Source organism: Toxorhynchites rutilus, chromosome 3 (genome assembly GCF_029784135.1).
Source record: "Toxorhynchites rutilus septentrionalis strain SRP chromosome 3, ASM2978413v1, whole genome shotgun sequence".
In the NCBI taxonomy this organism is placed as follows: Eukaryota; Metazoa; Arthropoda; class Insecta; order Diptera; family Culicidae; genus Toxorhynchites; species Toxorhynchites rutilus.
Genome location: NC_073746.1, coordinates 109,571,094 through 109,583,110, shown reverse-complemented (window position 1 = coordinate 109,583,110; position 12,017 = coordinate 109,571,094). Strand labels below are relative to the sequence as shown.

The following is a 12,017-nucleotide window of genomic DNA, read 5'->3' as shown; positions in this document are numbered from 1 at the left end:
TGCTGTAAATCATGAAAAAGACATTTTTAGTTACATGTTTGGGAATATTTGAATACAGTAAGTTACATTTAACGCGACATATAGCTAATTGAACAGACCTGTAACGCGACACGTTTAAACTCGTTAAGAACTCGACCGATTTACAAAATAAGAAATTTTGCTCGATGTGATGGTGACAGTGAAGGTTGAATCGATTTACACAATATGGCTCAATAAAAGATAATTCATTTCAGAGATTCAATTTATTGTACATCCTTTCAATTTCCAGCAAGGTAACCTCCCTCTACGGGCAAACTGTGCCCATTGATGTAAACGGATTTATCACTCAGCAGATACACAATGGGTTCCACAACTTCGTTCACCTCCCCGAAGCGCCCGAGAGGTATTTTTGCTTTCAGGGGATCGGCCTTGACCGGATCAGTCCAATTTTCCCGACCCATTCTCGTAAGTATAACGGTCGGATTGACGCTATTGCAGCGGATTCCCTTCGGCCCGAGCTCGAGAGCCAGACTCCTGGTCATGGCATCCAACGCCGCCTTGCTCATCGAATAAACGGAATGATCGTGGAAGGCTTTGAGCCCAGCTAGAGAGGAAATATTCACGATACTTGAGCCCGACTTCATTTTAGGTATCAAAATTTGACACACGTTGAAAGCTGCCTTAATGTTTATATTGAATGTGCTGAAACAAAATGTCACAGTTACATTTAGATCATGATAATTTCACCGACTTACTCATCGAAATCCTTCTCACTCATTTCGTGATAGGGCTTAATGATGGCGATCCCAGCGTTGTTAACCAAACCATCCACGTGCTGAACTCGTTGAAGAGCAGCTTTAGTTGCATTCCAATCACTCAAGTCCACTTGAATGATATCGATTGTTGGACATTCCTTTTTTAGAGCTTCCAGAGGTCCAACAGAGCGAGAAACCGCAACCACTTGAGCCCCCATTTTATGCAGCGTTTTACACAGTTCATTTCCAATTCCTTACACAGAAAAGATGTGATAAATGTATAATATTTTTATCATAAATATATAGAATGGCAGGCCTAGGGCGAACATAACATGCTTGACATATGTAAAATATTCATAGGAACACCGAAAGACTGAGCCTATAAAAAAAATTGTCAATGTTCGAATAGTCACAATTCTTCGAAAAACATACTTATTTAAATACAGATTACATTTGACGGGAAAATTTATCTAGTTTTATAAGGCTATTTCCGGCTAGCGAACATCGCATTGGTCCATTGTTTGTATTTTTCCTTAGCTTGGTGGTTCATTCATATACAGATTGCTTTCGATATGCGAAAATTTAGAATGAGCTTTAGGAGCGAGGAGTGAAAATCAAAAGAGGAACCAAGCAGATAAAAGCATTTCCAAATCAGTTCTATAAATTTTGCCAGTATTGTTCGTCCATTAACCTTATTAACCATTAAGGACCGCGCGTTTTGGGGCAAACTTGTACGCTTCATTTGTTCGGATTCCACGAATGAGATCGTTTCCTTCGGTGTGGATGAGACTAAGGCGAGCCATCGCTAGGCCTTGTTAGATTCTTGGCATACCAAGGATTTAACCATCATGTGTGAAAACACGGATTATTTCGTGATCCATCCGTAATCAACGGAACGCGAAACACGAGAAAACTCGTGAGCGGTCCGCAATATGTTAATATGGGCAGAAAATGTTCGCTCTGCCAATTTAGAATCGTTACACTTTTTTGTCCAGTACAGCGCTCACAGTGGCCGGTTCTGGAATCTTTGACAGCAATATGTTTACAAAGTCTCTGAAAAACCTTAGCAAAAATTTTGAAAAAGTTGGTGAAATAATTCTACACAAAGGCTATGAATCAGGTATAAGGACCACAAAGAAGTTGATAATGGTCAAAACCACCGTCTGGGCTGGGCTAGAACGTTTCAAGGAACGTTCGTCAGTTATCGGAAGGTTCAATCAAAGCGTCGAAGCGGCACAGTGGACCGGAGACTGGGTCAGAACGCCATGAAGACCTCTAAAAAAATGCAGGAATTTTGGACATGGATGTTGTCGGTAATGTTCACAGTACAGTTCGGAATATACCCACCCGGAATAGTCTTATCAAGTATCTGGGTAATAAGAAACCAAGCAGGACCGTTAAGTAAAACATTACGGCAAAAACGCGAGCCGAAAGCTGTATGACCAGGAGCTAATCACATTCAACGGATGCATTCTTATGTAACATGAAACATATGCTCAATTGAACTTCAAACAGCTTCCGGGACAGATGTTTCACATAGTCAGGAACCGCGGAGTTGTTCCCAAAAATAACAAAATTGTTTTTGGGGACAAGTTTGTCAACAAGCATGATCTGTTTGGGAAACTACAACTGTGGTTAGAAAGTTTCCCGAACTGCTCGGAGTTCCGGAATCGAAATGTATTGGGGTATTATTGAAGGTGCACTGTAGAACATTGGAAAATGGCTAGAAATGCTACCGTTTTGTCTCAAATTCCGAACATTTCATTTTTAAATGTAAATTTTTGAACTATAATGTTATAAATAATTGAATAATAAAAACCCTGACATTCTTTGTGGTATAGGCATCCTTTTAACATCATTTACAGGTATCGATACTGACTATAACTTATAATACTGAGCATTTGCAAAAAAGTGAATGTCAAAACCAGCCATAAAATAATTACGTTAGCAAATCCGGAATTTGAATCAAATTACAAAGCACAAAATCCAAATTTATATGGTGTTTTTCTCAAAAAGAATAGCTCATTGGCTTTAATTTGATATATCGATCATCTGAATTGGTCTAGTAGCTCAAAAGTTATGATTTTTGAAAAAAAAATGCATTTTTGCTGTTCGGAATTTGAGACAAATGTAATCAAACATATTTTTAGTTTTTCACCATGCATATGTATTTGTGAATCAATTTTCTGGTGGATAAATGGAAGAAAAGGCACTATTGTATCCAAAAAACACATTAATTTCGCGAAAAAGTACCATTTTCATTAATGAGACACTGTTTAATGGCCAACAAAGCTCAAGTGTTCGGAATTTGAGACAAAACGGTACTTCAATGGCTAAATAATGAGATAAGGTTGGCCTACAGTTTGTGCAGTAGTTGATGGTATGTTTCGAGCCCAAAGCCCGAATTTTCATTCAAGAGGATTAACCCTTTGCGGTCGTTTGTCTGCTCTCAGCCACCACAGCAAGGAATTATACTAAATACTTTATTTAACAATGTAATAGTTTACATTTTTTCTAAACGAATTTTAATGTGTAGTGAACTTTGTCACGAATGTATACGGATTTTTTATAAATAATACGTAACAGTACTCGGTATAAAAAAATATTATTAGCGTGGAAAGATAAGAGAATCTCATTCAAGGAAAATAATCTGACTGCAAAGGGTTAAAAAATCTCTAAACCAATATTGCATCTGGGAGTTTAAATAAATACATAATTATATCCTAGGTTTATCACCTAAAGTGGACGCGCAGTCAACTCAAGAGATTCTCAAGTGAACACCTACCCTGATATCGAATCAAGGAACTGTCAAATATTTCAAAGAACCTCCAGCCGATTGTGTCAGAAACATTTCGTGTATTTTTTCCACAAGCAATGGAAAAAACAAGTTTTATCCTTTGCAGTTCATGAACAAATAATAATCGTGAAGATTCAATTAAACCAACAATTTAACGAAGAGCGAAAATGTTGTCTAACACAGACGATTATATACTATTATATGAATACTACGAATACTGGTTCACGCCGGTAGCGTATACAAGTTTATTTATTAACAAGATGACTCTGTTTTGATGTTCAATTTAGAAGCTTATTGCACAGACCTCATATATCACGTACAACTATTTATCCAGCAGAAACATACCTTGACCAGCGCCGGTCACCAAAATTGTCTTATTTTGAAGAGATAGCTCCATTGGCGTAATGAATATGTATATTTTAGTCCAGAAAGTCGCAGTGCTCAGTCACGGGAAAACAACTGCACTATCAAGTGAAACAGATTCTGTATTGGACTAAACGATCTTATCAAGCCTGTGATGTGTAAATCATATGAATATGGACAAAAGCGTAAACCAGAATAATTGCTCGAGTATATGTGGAAACGTTAATCGCAAGCATAACTTTTGTGCATCACGCACCAGTTCGCGTAGACTGAATTGAACTTCGTGTTCATTTGGCCGAAAGCGAAGTAACAGTAAAGAATTTTGACGTAGGACTATGTCTTTCATTTCTATACTGGGGGGTAAATTCAATGTTTCGAAAACGAAAGCGTTACACCGGAGAACGAGATTTTGAGCGTTAATGGCTCCTAAACAACTGAACGAAATGGTATGATAAACACTTCAAAAAGATAAAATGTCTACGCGTTATATACTTGTTACTTTTTTATCCAAAAACTTGTTTCAATAACCTTAAAATTGCTTTCAAAACAGACTATTAAAATCACCAATCGGTATATAAGCGAGCGCCGCTCGGAAATCCACTCAGTTATAATTGAACAGCGATTGGAGCATGTTGTCGCTGTTGTGGCGAAGCTAACTTCGTTCATCATGAAAGTGCTGATGAACGGCGTCACCAAGAGCCTGTTTGTGCACCTGAGGCCAGAAGGGAATCCATCGGGAGGAGAGTGATGCCACTGAGCAAGAAAGTAACAGCATCGAACATTGGTTCCGTTTGAGGCATCGGAGCAGACGCCACACACACAAACACGCGCGCAACTCTTTTCGTTTGGTCATCGTTGCTGCAAAATAATCTGCCAGTAATGTAGCCAAACACATATTTTTGTGATTTTTCAATCAAGTGCAATTAGCAGGAAAGCTTCTGAAGATTATTCTGCCCCATCAGTGGAATATTTTCGGTTTTCGGTCAATATAACCTAAATACATAAAACCTTTCGCCTCCAACGTAACGCTCTCGTTTTCGAAGTCCCCCAGTCATTCATTCATTCATTCAGAATGGATTTAGATTCAACTTCAAACATATGAAAACTAAATCAACAATAGTCCTACGTCAACCTTGCGGTTAGACCAGAGATATAACCGACTATGTATGGAAAATTACTTTTCTGTGCGTGATAAACGTTTTCTGCAAGTGAAATATTTATCGCTAATTTTGTCTGAAAAAAAATGATGACAATTATGAGGTTTTAATACAAATAACTTATGCATTAAAAAGTGGACTGATTTTAGCGATTTTTAATGCAGCTACCTTGTTACCTGAGGAATTCATTTATTCTTTGCCCCTCGTAGCAATACTGTCGTTTACAGAAAAAAATGACACCGTCATCAGTTGATTCGTAGCATCCATGGCGAAAACAGTCAAGCAACTGCCGTCGATGCTTTGTTCGTACTGCCGGCTCCTCTGCGGAGCGAAGAAGTTGGATATTGTGAGGCACTTCCACCGGATATAACAGATCTGGCATTTATAATATCCTCTCCCTTCTGGAGAAAGGCGAAAGCGTCGAACAGAAGCCTGGTTCCGGCCGCCCGACGGTGCTGCGCGAACGAAATTACACAGAAGCTGAAGAGGAAGACCGAGAGCAAATTGTCTCTTCGTTCCGTCCCTTGGGTCGGGAGGTCGGAGCAAATCGACATTTTTATGCGGAAGTGTCAGTCGGGGCCGGCCGTGTCTGAGTGACTGAAGGTGAAAAAAATCCTTTCAGCGAAGCGTGACGTTATGGTCATAATGGATGACGAGATCTGCTTGACGCTGGACGGCAACGACTGGTAGAGTATCGGACACTTTACGTTCCACACCAAGGAGGTAAGTGATGACGTCAAATATATCTTCCACACCAAGTTCCCCAAGAAGGTCCTTCTGTGGCTGACAATGGGAATGCCCAAGCCATTGATTTTTTTTTTCGGGGCTTTGTATATTATAGCCTCACGAATCGCCATTTTTATATATGAGTATTTATGTTTGTAAAGGGTGTGTCACATCAAATTGCATCACGGAAAAAACGCTGCAGAAATTCGCCCAGTAGACCGATCCTTTTGAAAATTTTAGACAGTAAAATAAAAACTATCAAACAACTTTTGGCATTTTCTTTTTATTCATACTTCGAGCCCAAGCCCGTATGCTCGCGCCTTCCTCTTTACCCCGTCCATAAGGTTCTGTACAACGTCAGGTTGTAGTTTTTTTTTGAACAGAAATCCATTTTCTATTGAAGTCCGCCTCCGATTTCACAACTTTTGGTTTCTTCCGGAGGGCCTGCTTCATAATCGCCCAATATTTCTCTATTGGGCGAAGCTCCGGCGCGTTGGGCGGGTTCATTTCCTTTGGCACGAAGGTGACCCCGTTGGCTTCGTACCACTCCAACACGTCCTTTGAATAGTGGAACGAAGCGAGATCCGGCCAGAAGATGGTCGGGCCCTCGTGCTGCTTCAATAGTGGTAGTAAGCGCTTCTGTAGGCACTCCTTAAGGTAAACCTGCCCGTTTACCGTGCCGGTCATCACGAAGGGGGCGCTCCGCTTTCCGCAAGAGCAGATCGCTTGCCACACCATGTACTTTTTGGCAAACTTGGATAGTTTCTGCTTGCCAATCTCCTCCGGAACGCTGAATTTGTCCTCTGCGGAGAAGAACAACAGGCCCGGCAGCTGACGAAAGTCCGCTTTGACGTAGGTTTCGTCGTCCATTACAATACGGCTTCGTCAGCATTTCGGTGTACAGCTTCCGGGTTCGCGTCTTCCCCACCATGTTTTGCCTTTCGTCGCGGTTAGGAGCCTTCTGAACCTTGTATGTACGCAGGCTCTCCCGCTGCTTGGTCCGCTGGACGAATGAACTTGACAAATTCAGCTTATTGGCGACATCCCGGACCGAACTTCTCGGATCACGTCTAAACTGCTTAACTACGCGCTTGTGATCTTTTTCACTGACGGAGCATCCATTTTTGCCGTTCTTCACCTTCCGGTCGATGGTTAGGTTCTCGAAGTATCGTTTTAGTACTCTGTTGACCGTGGATTGGACGATTCCCAGCATCTTACCGATGTCCCGATGTGACAACTCCGGATTCTCGAAATGAGTTCACAGGATTAATTCACGACGCTCTTTTTCGTTCGACGACATTTTTCCAAATTTACGAAAAATTGACAGTGAAGCATGGCCAACGTGATCTATACACTCTTATCTGATTATAAGCGAAAGTTGATGATATAATTCCTAAAAATTAAATTTCTACAGCGTTTTTTCCGTGATGCAATTTGATGTGACACACCCTTTAGAAATAACAATTGTTTGATTGACTTGTGTTGGGAGTAGAATATGAATGTTTAAAATGGCACAGATTGATGTTTGGTGAAAACTGCTCCGATGTGGGTTCGAACTCCGGTCGTCTGGAATATCATCCCCCAGCTATCTGAAATTTAATTCAACAGCAGTTAAAAATTTCGAGTGCATCAGCATTTCATTGACATTTCAATATGATGTAATATGTTCTTTATTAGGATCTAATATGATTTACTGTTTCATGATTTTCTTCAGCATGCAACACGATTTACTACAGTACTGAATCGATTTAAATTATACGCTTATACGACACACAAACTGCATCAGCGTAATATACGCATATGATGCGGATTAAATATATTTTACGACAATGTACATCATAAAATTGATGTTTATTATACCGAATTGCGACTTAATTTGACAATGGCATATAAAATCGAGTTTTTACATTTTATGCGATTTCAAATATACACGATACATACTTTGATTGATATTATATGCGATTATGATTTATTCGGATTTCTTGTAAGACTTGCTTGCTGGCAAGCAACTACCCAGCAAACATTAAATCGCATAACAAGCGTATATACAACATCATATGCCCTAAAATTTGGTTGGCATATAATGCGCCTAACTGGCATATGCATGCAAAAGTGGAGGCCATATACATACATGGCAAATGCTTACCGAATTTGTTTGGATGAATATGCAACTTTGACCGGCTATAATAGCGACTTTTGCAATACTCATATACGATTTATTACAGACATAGAAAAAAACAAATGGCGCAAAATATTTTCGTGAAATGTTTATTATAGCCTCACGAATCGCCATTTTTATATATGAGTATTTATGTTTGTTGAAATAATAATTGTTTGATTGACTTGTGTTGGGCGTGGAATATGAATGTTTAAAATGGCACAGATTAATGTTTGGTGAAAACTGCTCCGATGTGGGTTCGAACTCCGGTCGTCTGGATTATCATCCACCAGCTATCTCGCGCGGCTATCTGAAATTTAATTCAACAGCGGTTGAAACTTTCGAGTGCATCAGAATTTCATTGACATTTCAATATGATGTAATATGTTCTTTATTAGGATCTAATATGATTTACTGTTTCATGATTTTCTTCAGCATGCAACACGATTTACTACAGTACTGAATCGATTTAAATTATACGCTTATACGACACACAAACTGCATCAGCGTAATATACGCATATGATGCGGATTAAATATATTTTACGACAATGTACATCATAAAATTGATGTTTGTTATACCGAATTGCGACTTAATTTGATAATGGTATATAAAATCGAGTTTTTGCATTTTATGCGATTTCAAATATACACGACACATACTTTGATTGATATTATATGCGATTATGATTTATTCGGATTTCTTGTAAGACTTGGCACGTGCAAAATTATACGATTTAATGTTTGCTGGGTAGCAAATAGCAATACGTTATATGCAACAGGCAACACATTTTATTGTACTTCGCATACCAAAGCAATAAAAACGCCTGACGCTTGATAAACGAAACTATCCAAATTATGGGCTATATGTGGCTAGCGACACGGCACGTCGTGTTTCTAGCGATATATGTTGCTCTACAAAGGCGACAGCGATATCGTATTGCGTCGATGTGCGAAATCAACAAAAAAGTAATGGAAAAATCCATTGGCGATATTATTGCCTATTGCATGTTGCTAATTGCTAGTTGATTATTGCTTCGGTACTTCGCCTTAGGTGCAAAGGATTTTGTTGCAAGTTCGTTCATCACGGCAGCAAAAGGGAAACGGACAGAGGTTGGCCAGCCGACGCATTATGCATCATGCATCAACCCCATGTCAATTTCATTAAATTCATTTTTATTTTCCAATTTTTGTTTTACTATAGGTTTTTGCAATTTAAGTGATTCCGCAGTATTTTGCTTTTCATGCTTTAGTTAAATTATTTATTCTATGTGGAATTAGATTTGATTTTACTCATTGGGATTTTATAGCTGCTTGACATCTACGGATGTATGTTTGAGTTTTAATTTGATATTCTAACCTAACCTACTAGCTTAAACTACTATACAAAAAATTATTATTCTAGGGGTAGAGTTCTGCAATCGTTTGCCATTCTGATTGTTGACATCTTTCTATGTGCCTCCGTTCAAAATTATTTATTCTAGATTCGATTGGGTCAAATCCCGCTAGCCGGTGTACCTCGGTAGTTCTAGTGTGCCACGGGAGGTTTAGGATTAGCTTTAAGAACCGGTTTTGAATGATCTGGAGCTTTTTCATGTGTGATTTAGCACAACTCCTCCAAACAGGAGAGGCGTACTCAAGCATCGGCGAAATTATCTGTTTGAAAACGGCGAGTTTGTTTATAATTGATGTTTTGGCCCGCCGGGCGATGATCGGGTAGAGGCTTTTGAGTATATTTATAGCTTTAGTAACCCGGTCGTCTATGTGAGACCTAAAGAGCAGTTTCATATCGAGGATTAGTCCAAGATACCGAACGGCAGACGTCCACTCGATTTCACATCCCTGCACCTTTACCTTTGAGGTGGGCTTCAGTCGGTTCGAGTTTCGATGTGGAAACACAATGGTTTGCGTTTTGGCTGCGTTTACCCGAATCTTTCACGTCGACAGGTATTCGACGTAAGAATCGAGTCCAGCTTGCAGTTTCGTCACGAGTGCCCGGATAACTCGTCCTTTGTAACTATTTGCAGAATCATCGACAAATAGCGAGAGTGTTCCTCCATCTGGTAGGGCTGGGATGTCCGAGGTATACAAGCTATACAGCAGCGGACCCAATATGCTGACCTGCGGCACTCCAGCAATGACTTGGTATGGTTCGGAGAGGGCACCAGTGACAAAGACTTTTGACTTCCTTTCCTGGAGGTAGTTTTGGATGACTTTCACCAAGTAAACTGGGTAGTTGAAGCGTCTCAGTTTGTGGATCAGTTCGCCATGCCAGACGTTATCAAAAGCTTTTCTATATCCATCATGGCCATGACTGTGGTCTTCGAGAGATCTTTGGAACGTCTCACCTGATTCACTACCCTCTGGAGCTGATGTACAGTGGAGTACCCTCGACGGAAGCCAAATTGCACGTCAAGGAGGGTATTGTTCTCCTCAGTGTGCTTGAGGAGCCAGGAATATATGATTCTTTCGAACAATTTACTTGCCGACGAGAGGAGGCTGATCGGGCGATAACTTGACGGGCTCGTGGGGTCCTTCCCCGGTTTGAGAATAGGTACTACTTTAGACATTTTCCAAGCTGCTGGGAAATAACCTAGTTCCAGACAGCGGTTGAAGACATTCGCTAGGAGAACGTGCGATTTGGGCCCAAGGTTCTTGAGCGCAATGTTAAAATGCCCATCAAAGCCAGGAGCCTTCATGTTGCGGGTGTTCTTGATAGCTTGAGCAATTTCGTATTCCGTAACTCGTTGTTCCTCGGCTAGTTCGATTGGCACAGATGCAAGTTGAGGAACACTTTGTTCGACTGACGCTTCCATCGGACTAGCGATATTTTGACCCAATTCGCGAGCAGCTTTGAAATGAACAGCTAAAACGTTAGCCTTTTCACCAGATGTTAGGAATGAATGATTATCAGTTCTGAGGGGAGGCACAGGCTTGGGTTTTTTTTAAGGACTTTAGCGAGTCGCCAGAAGGGCCTAGAATAATTAGGTATATTTCTAAGTTCCTTGCTGAATTGCATGTTTTTTTTATTTTTCTACTCTAATTGCAATTATTTTGTTGAGTTTTTTAAAAAGAATTTTCCTAGAAGGATTTCCTGTCCTTTGGAACTGGCGTCTGACGCAATTCCTCAACGAATTAATGTGTTTGGTTACTGTATCCAGGGGTAAAAACTTACAATTCACAGTCGTCGTCGGGATGAAGCGATCCTCCGCCTCGCTGATGTCGTGGGAGAGTGCTTGCAACACCCTATCGATGTCTTCTACCGCTGCCAGGCAGGGGATCTCGTTGTCGCGGTCCTCCACAAACCGCTGAAACCGGGACCAGTTGGCTTGATGATAGTTCCGCCTGCGGTACTGCTGTTGGTTGTTGATTGCTTGATTCAGTTCAAATACCACCGGGAGGTGGTCGCTGGATAGGTTGGTGATTGCAGAGGGGCGAGAGCAGCCATCGCTGATGTTAGTAAGAGTGATGTCGAGTGTGGAGCCGGCCCCGGTTGGAGAGTAGTAGGTTGGCGTATCTGGGTGAAGAACCACATAGTGTTCCGCCTGGAGGTCCTCAGCGAGCACTGCTCCGTTTCGGTTGCCACGAATGTTCCCCCACGTGGAGTGGCGGGCGTTGATGTCCCCGGGGATGACGAATTTACCACTGCGTCGAGTCAGCCTCTGGATGTCGTTTTTAAATTGCACTGAGGTACCGTCAGAGACCTTGCACTGAATCGGACAGTACACGGCAGTCATGGTACCCTCAGGAGTATTTAGCTCAATGCCAACGGCCTCGATGATGGATAAGCGGAAATCGGGCAGAGTTTTGAATTCCAGTCCTTTGCGAACGGCTATTGCAACGCCACCTTTGGAAGCTCCAGCTCGATCGAGTCTGTAAATGGCGTGATGAGGCAGAGTGAAGTTAACGGAAGGCTTGAGGTGCGTTTCGGTTAAGAACGCGACGTCGATTTGGATATTTTGCAGAAATTCGATGAGTTCTAACTTTTTGGCTGCTATAGTGCAGGCGTTCCAATTAAGGATTCTGGTGGTGAATTTTGAGCTGCGTAAAAAGATGCATCATCTGCACCATCATTTTTTAGAG

The 12,017-nt window shown here is 41.0% G+C and overlaps 1 protein-coding gene across 1 annotated transcript; it reads right to left on the bottom strand.

Moving 5' to 3' along the window:
• Nucleotides 1-227: 227 nt before the first annotated feature.
• Nucleotides 228-4,055, bottom strand: LOC129776803 (L-xylulose reductase). Its single transcript, XM_055782661.1, has 3 exons — nucleotides 3,877-4,055; nucleotides 735-987; nucleotides 228-681 (listed from the first exon to the last, which is right to left on the bottom strand). Exons 1-3 carry the CDS (start codon nucleotides 3,926-3,928, stop codon nucleotides 258-260), a joined length of 729 nt encoding a protein of 242 aa, XP_055638636.1. The 5' UTR covers nucleotides 3,929-4,055; the 3' UTR covers nucleotides 228-257.
• Nucleotides 4,056-12,017: the final 7,962 nt, after the last annotated feature.

Excerpts from the sequence above, each read along its gene's own strand:
- LOC129776803 (XM_055782661.1), bottom strand. The coding sequence starts at position 3,928 with ATGGAGCTATCTCTTCAAAATAAGACAATTTTGGTGACCGGCGCTGGT. Across the intron at positions 988-3,876 it reads GGTGACCGGCGCTGGTCAAG|GAATTGGAAATGAACTGTGT; the intron begins GTATGTTTCTGC and ends TTTCTGTGTAAG. Across the intron at positions 682-734 it reads AGTGAGAAGGATTTCGATGA|CACATTCAATATAAACATTA; the intron begins GTAAGTCGGTGA and ends ATTTTGTTTCAG.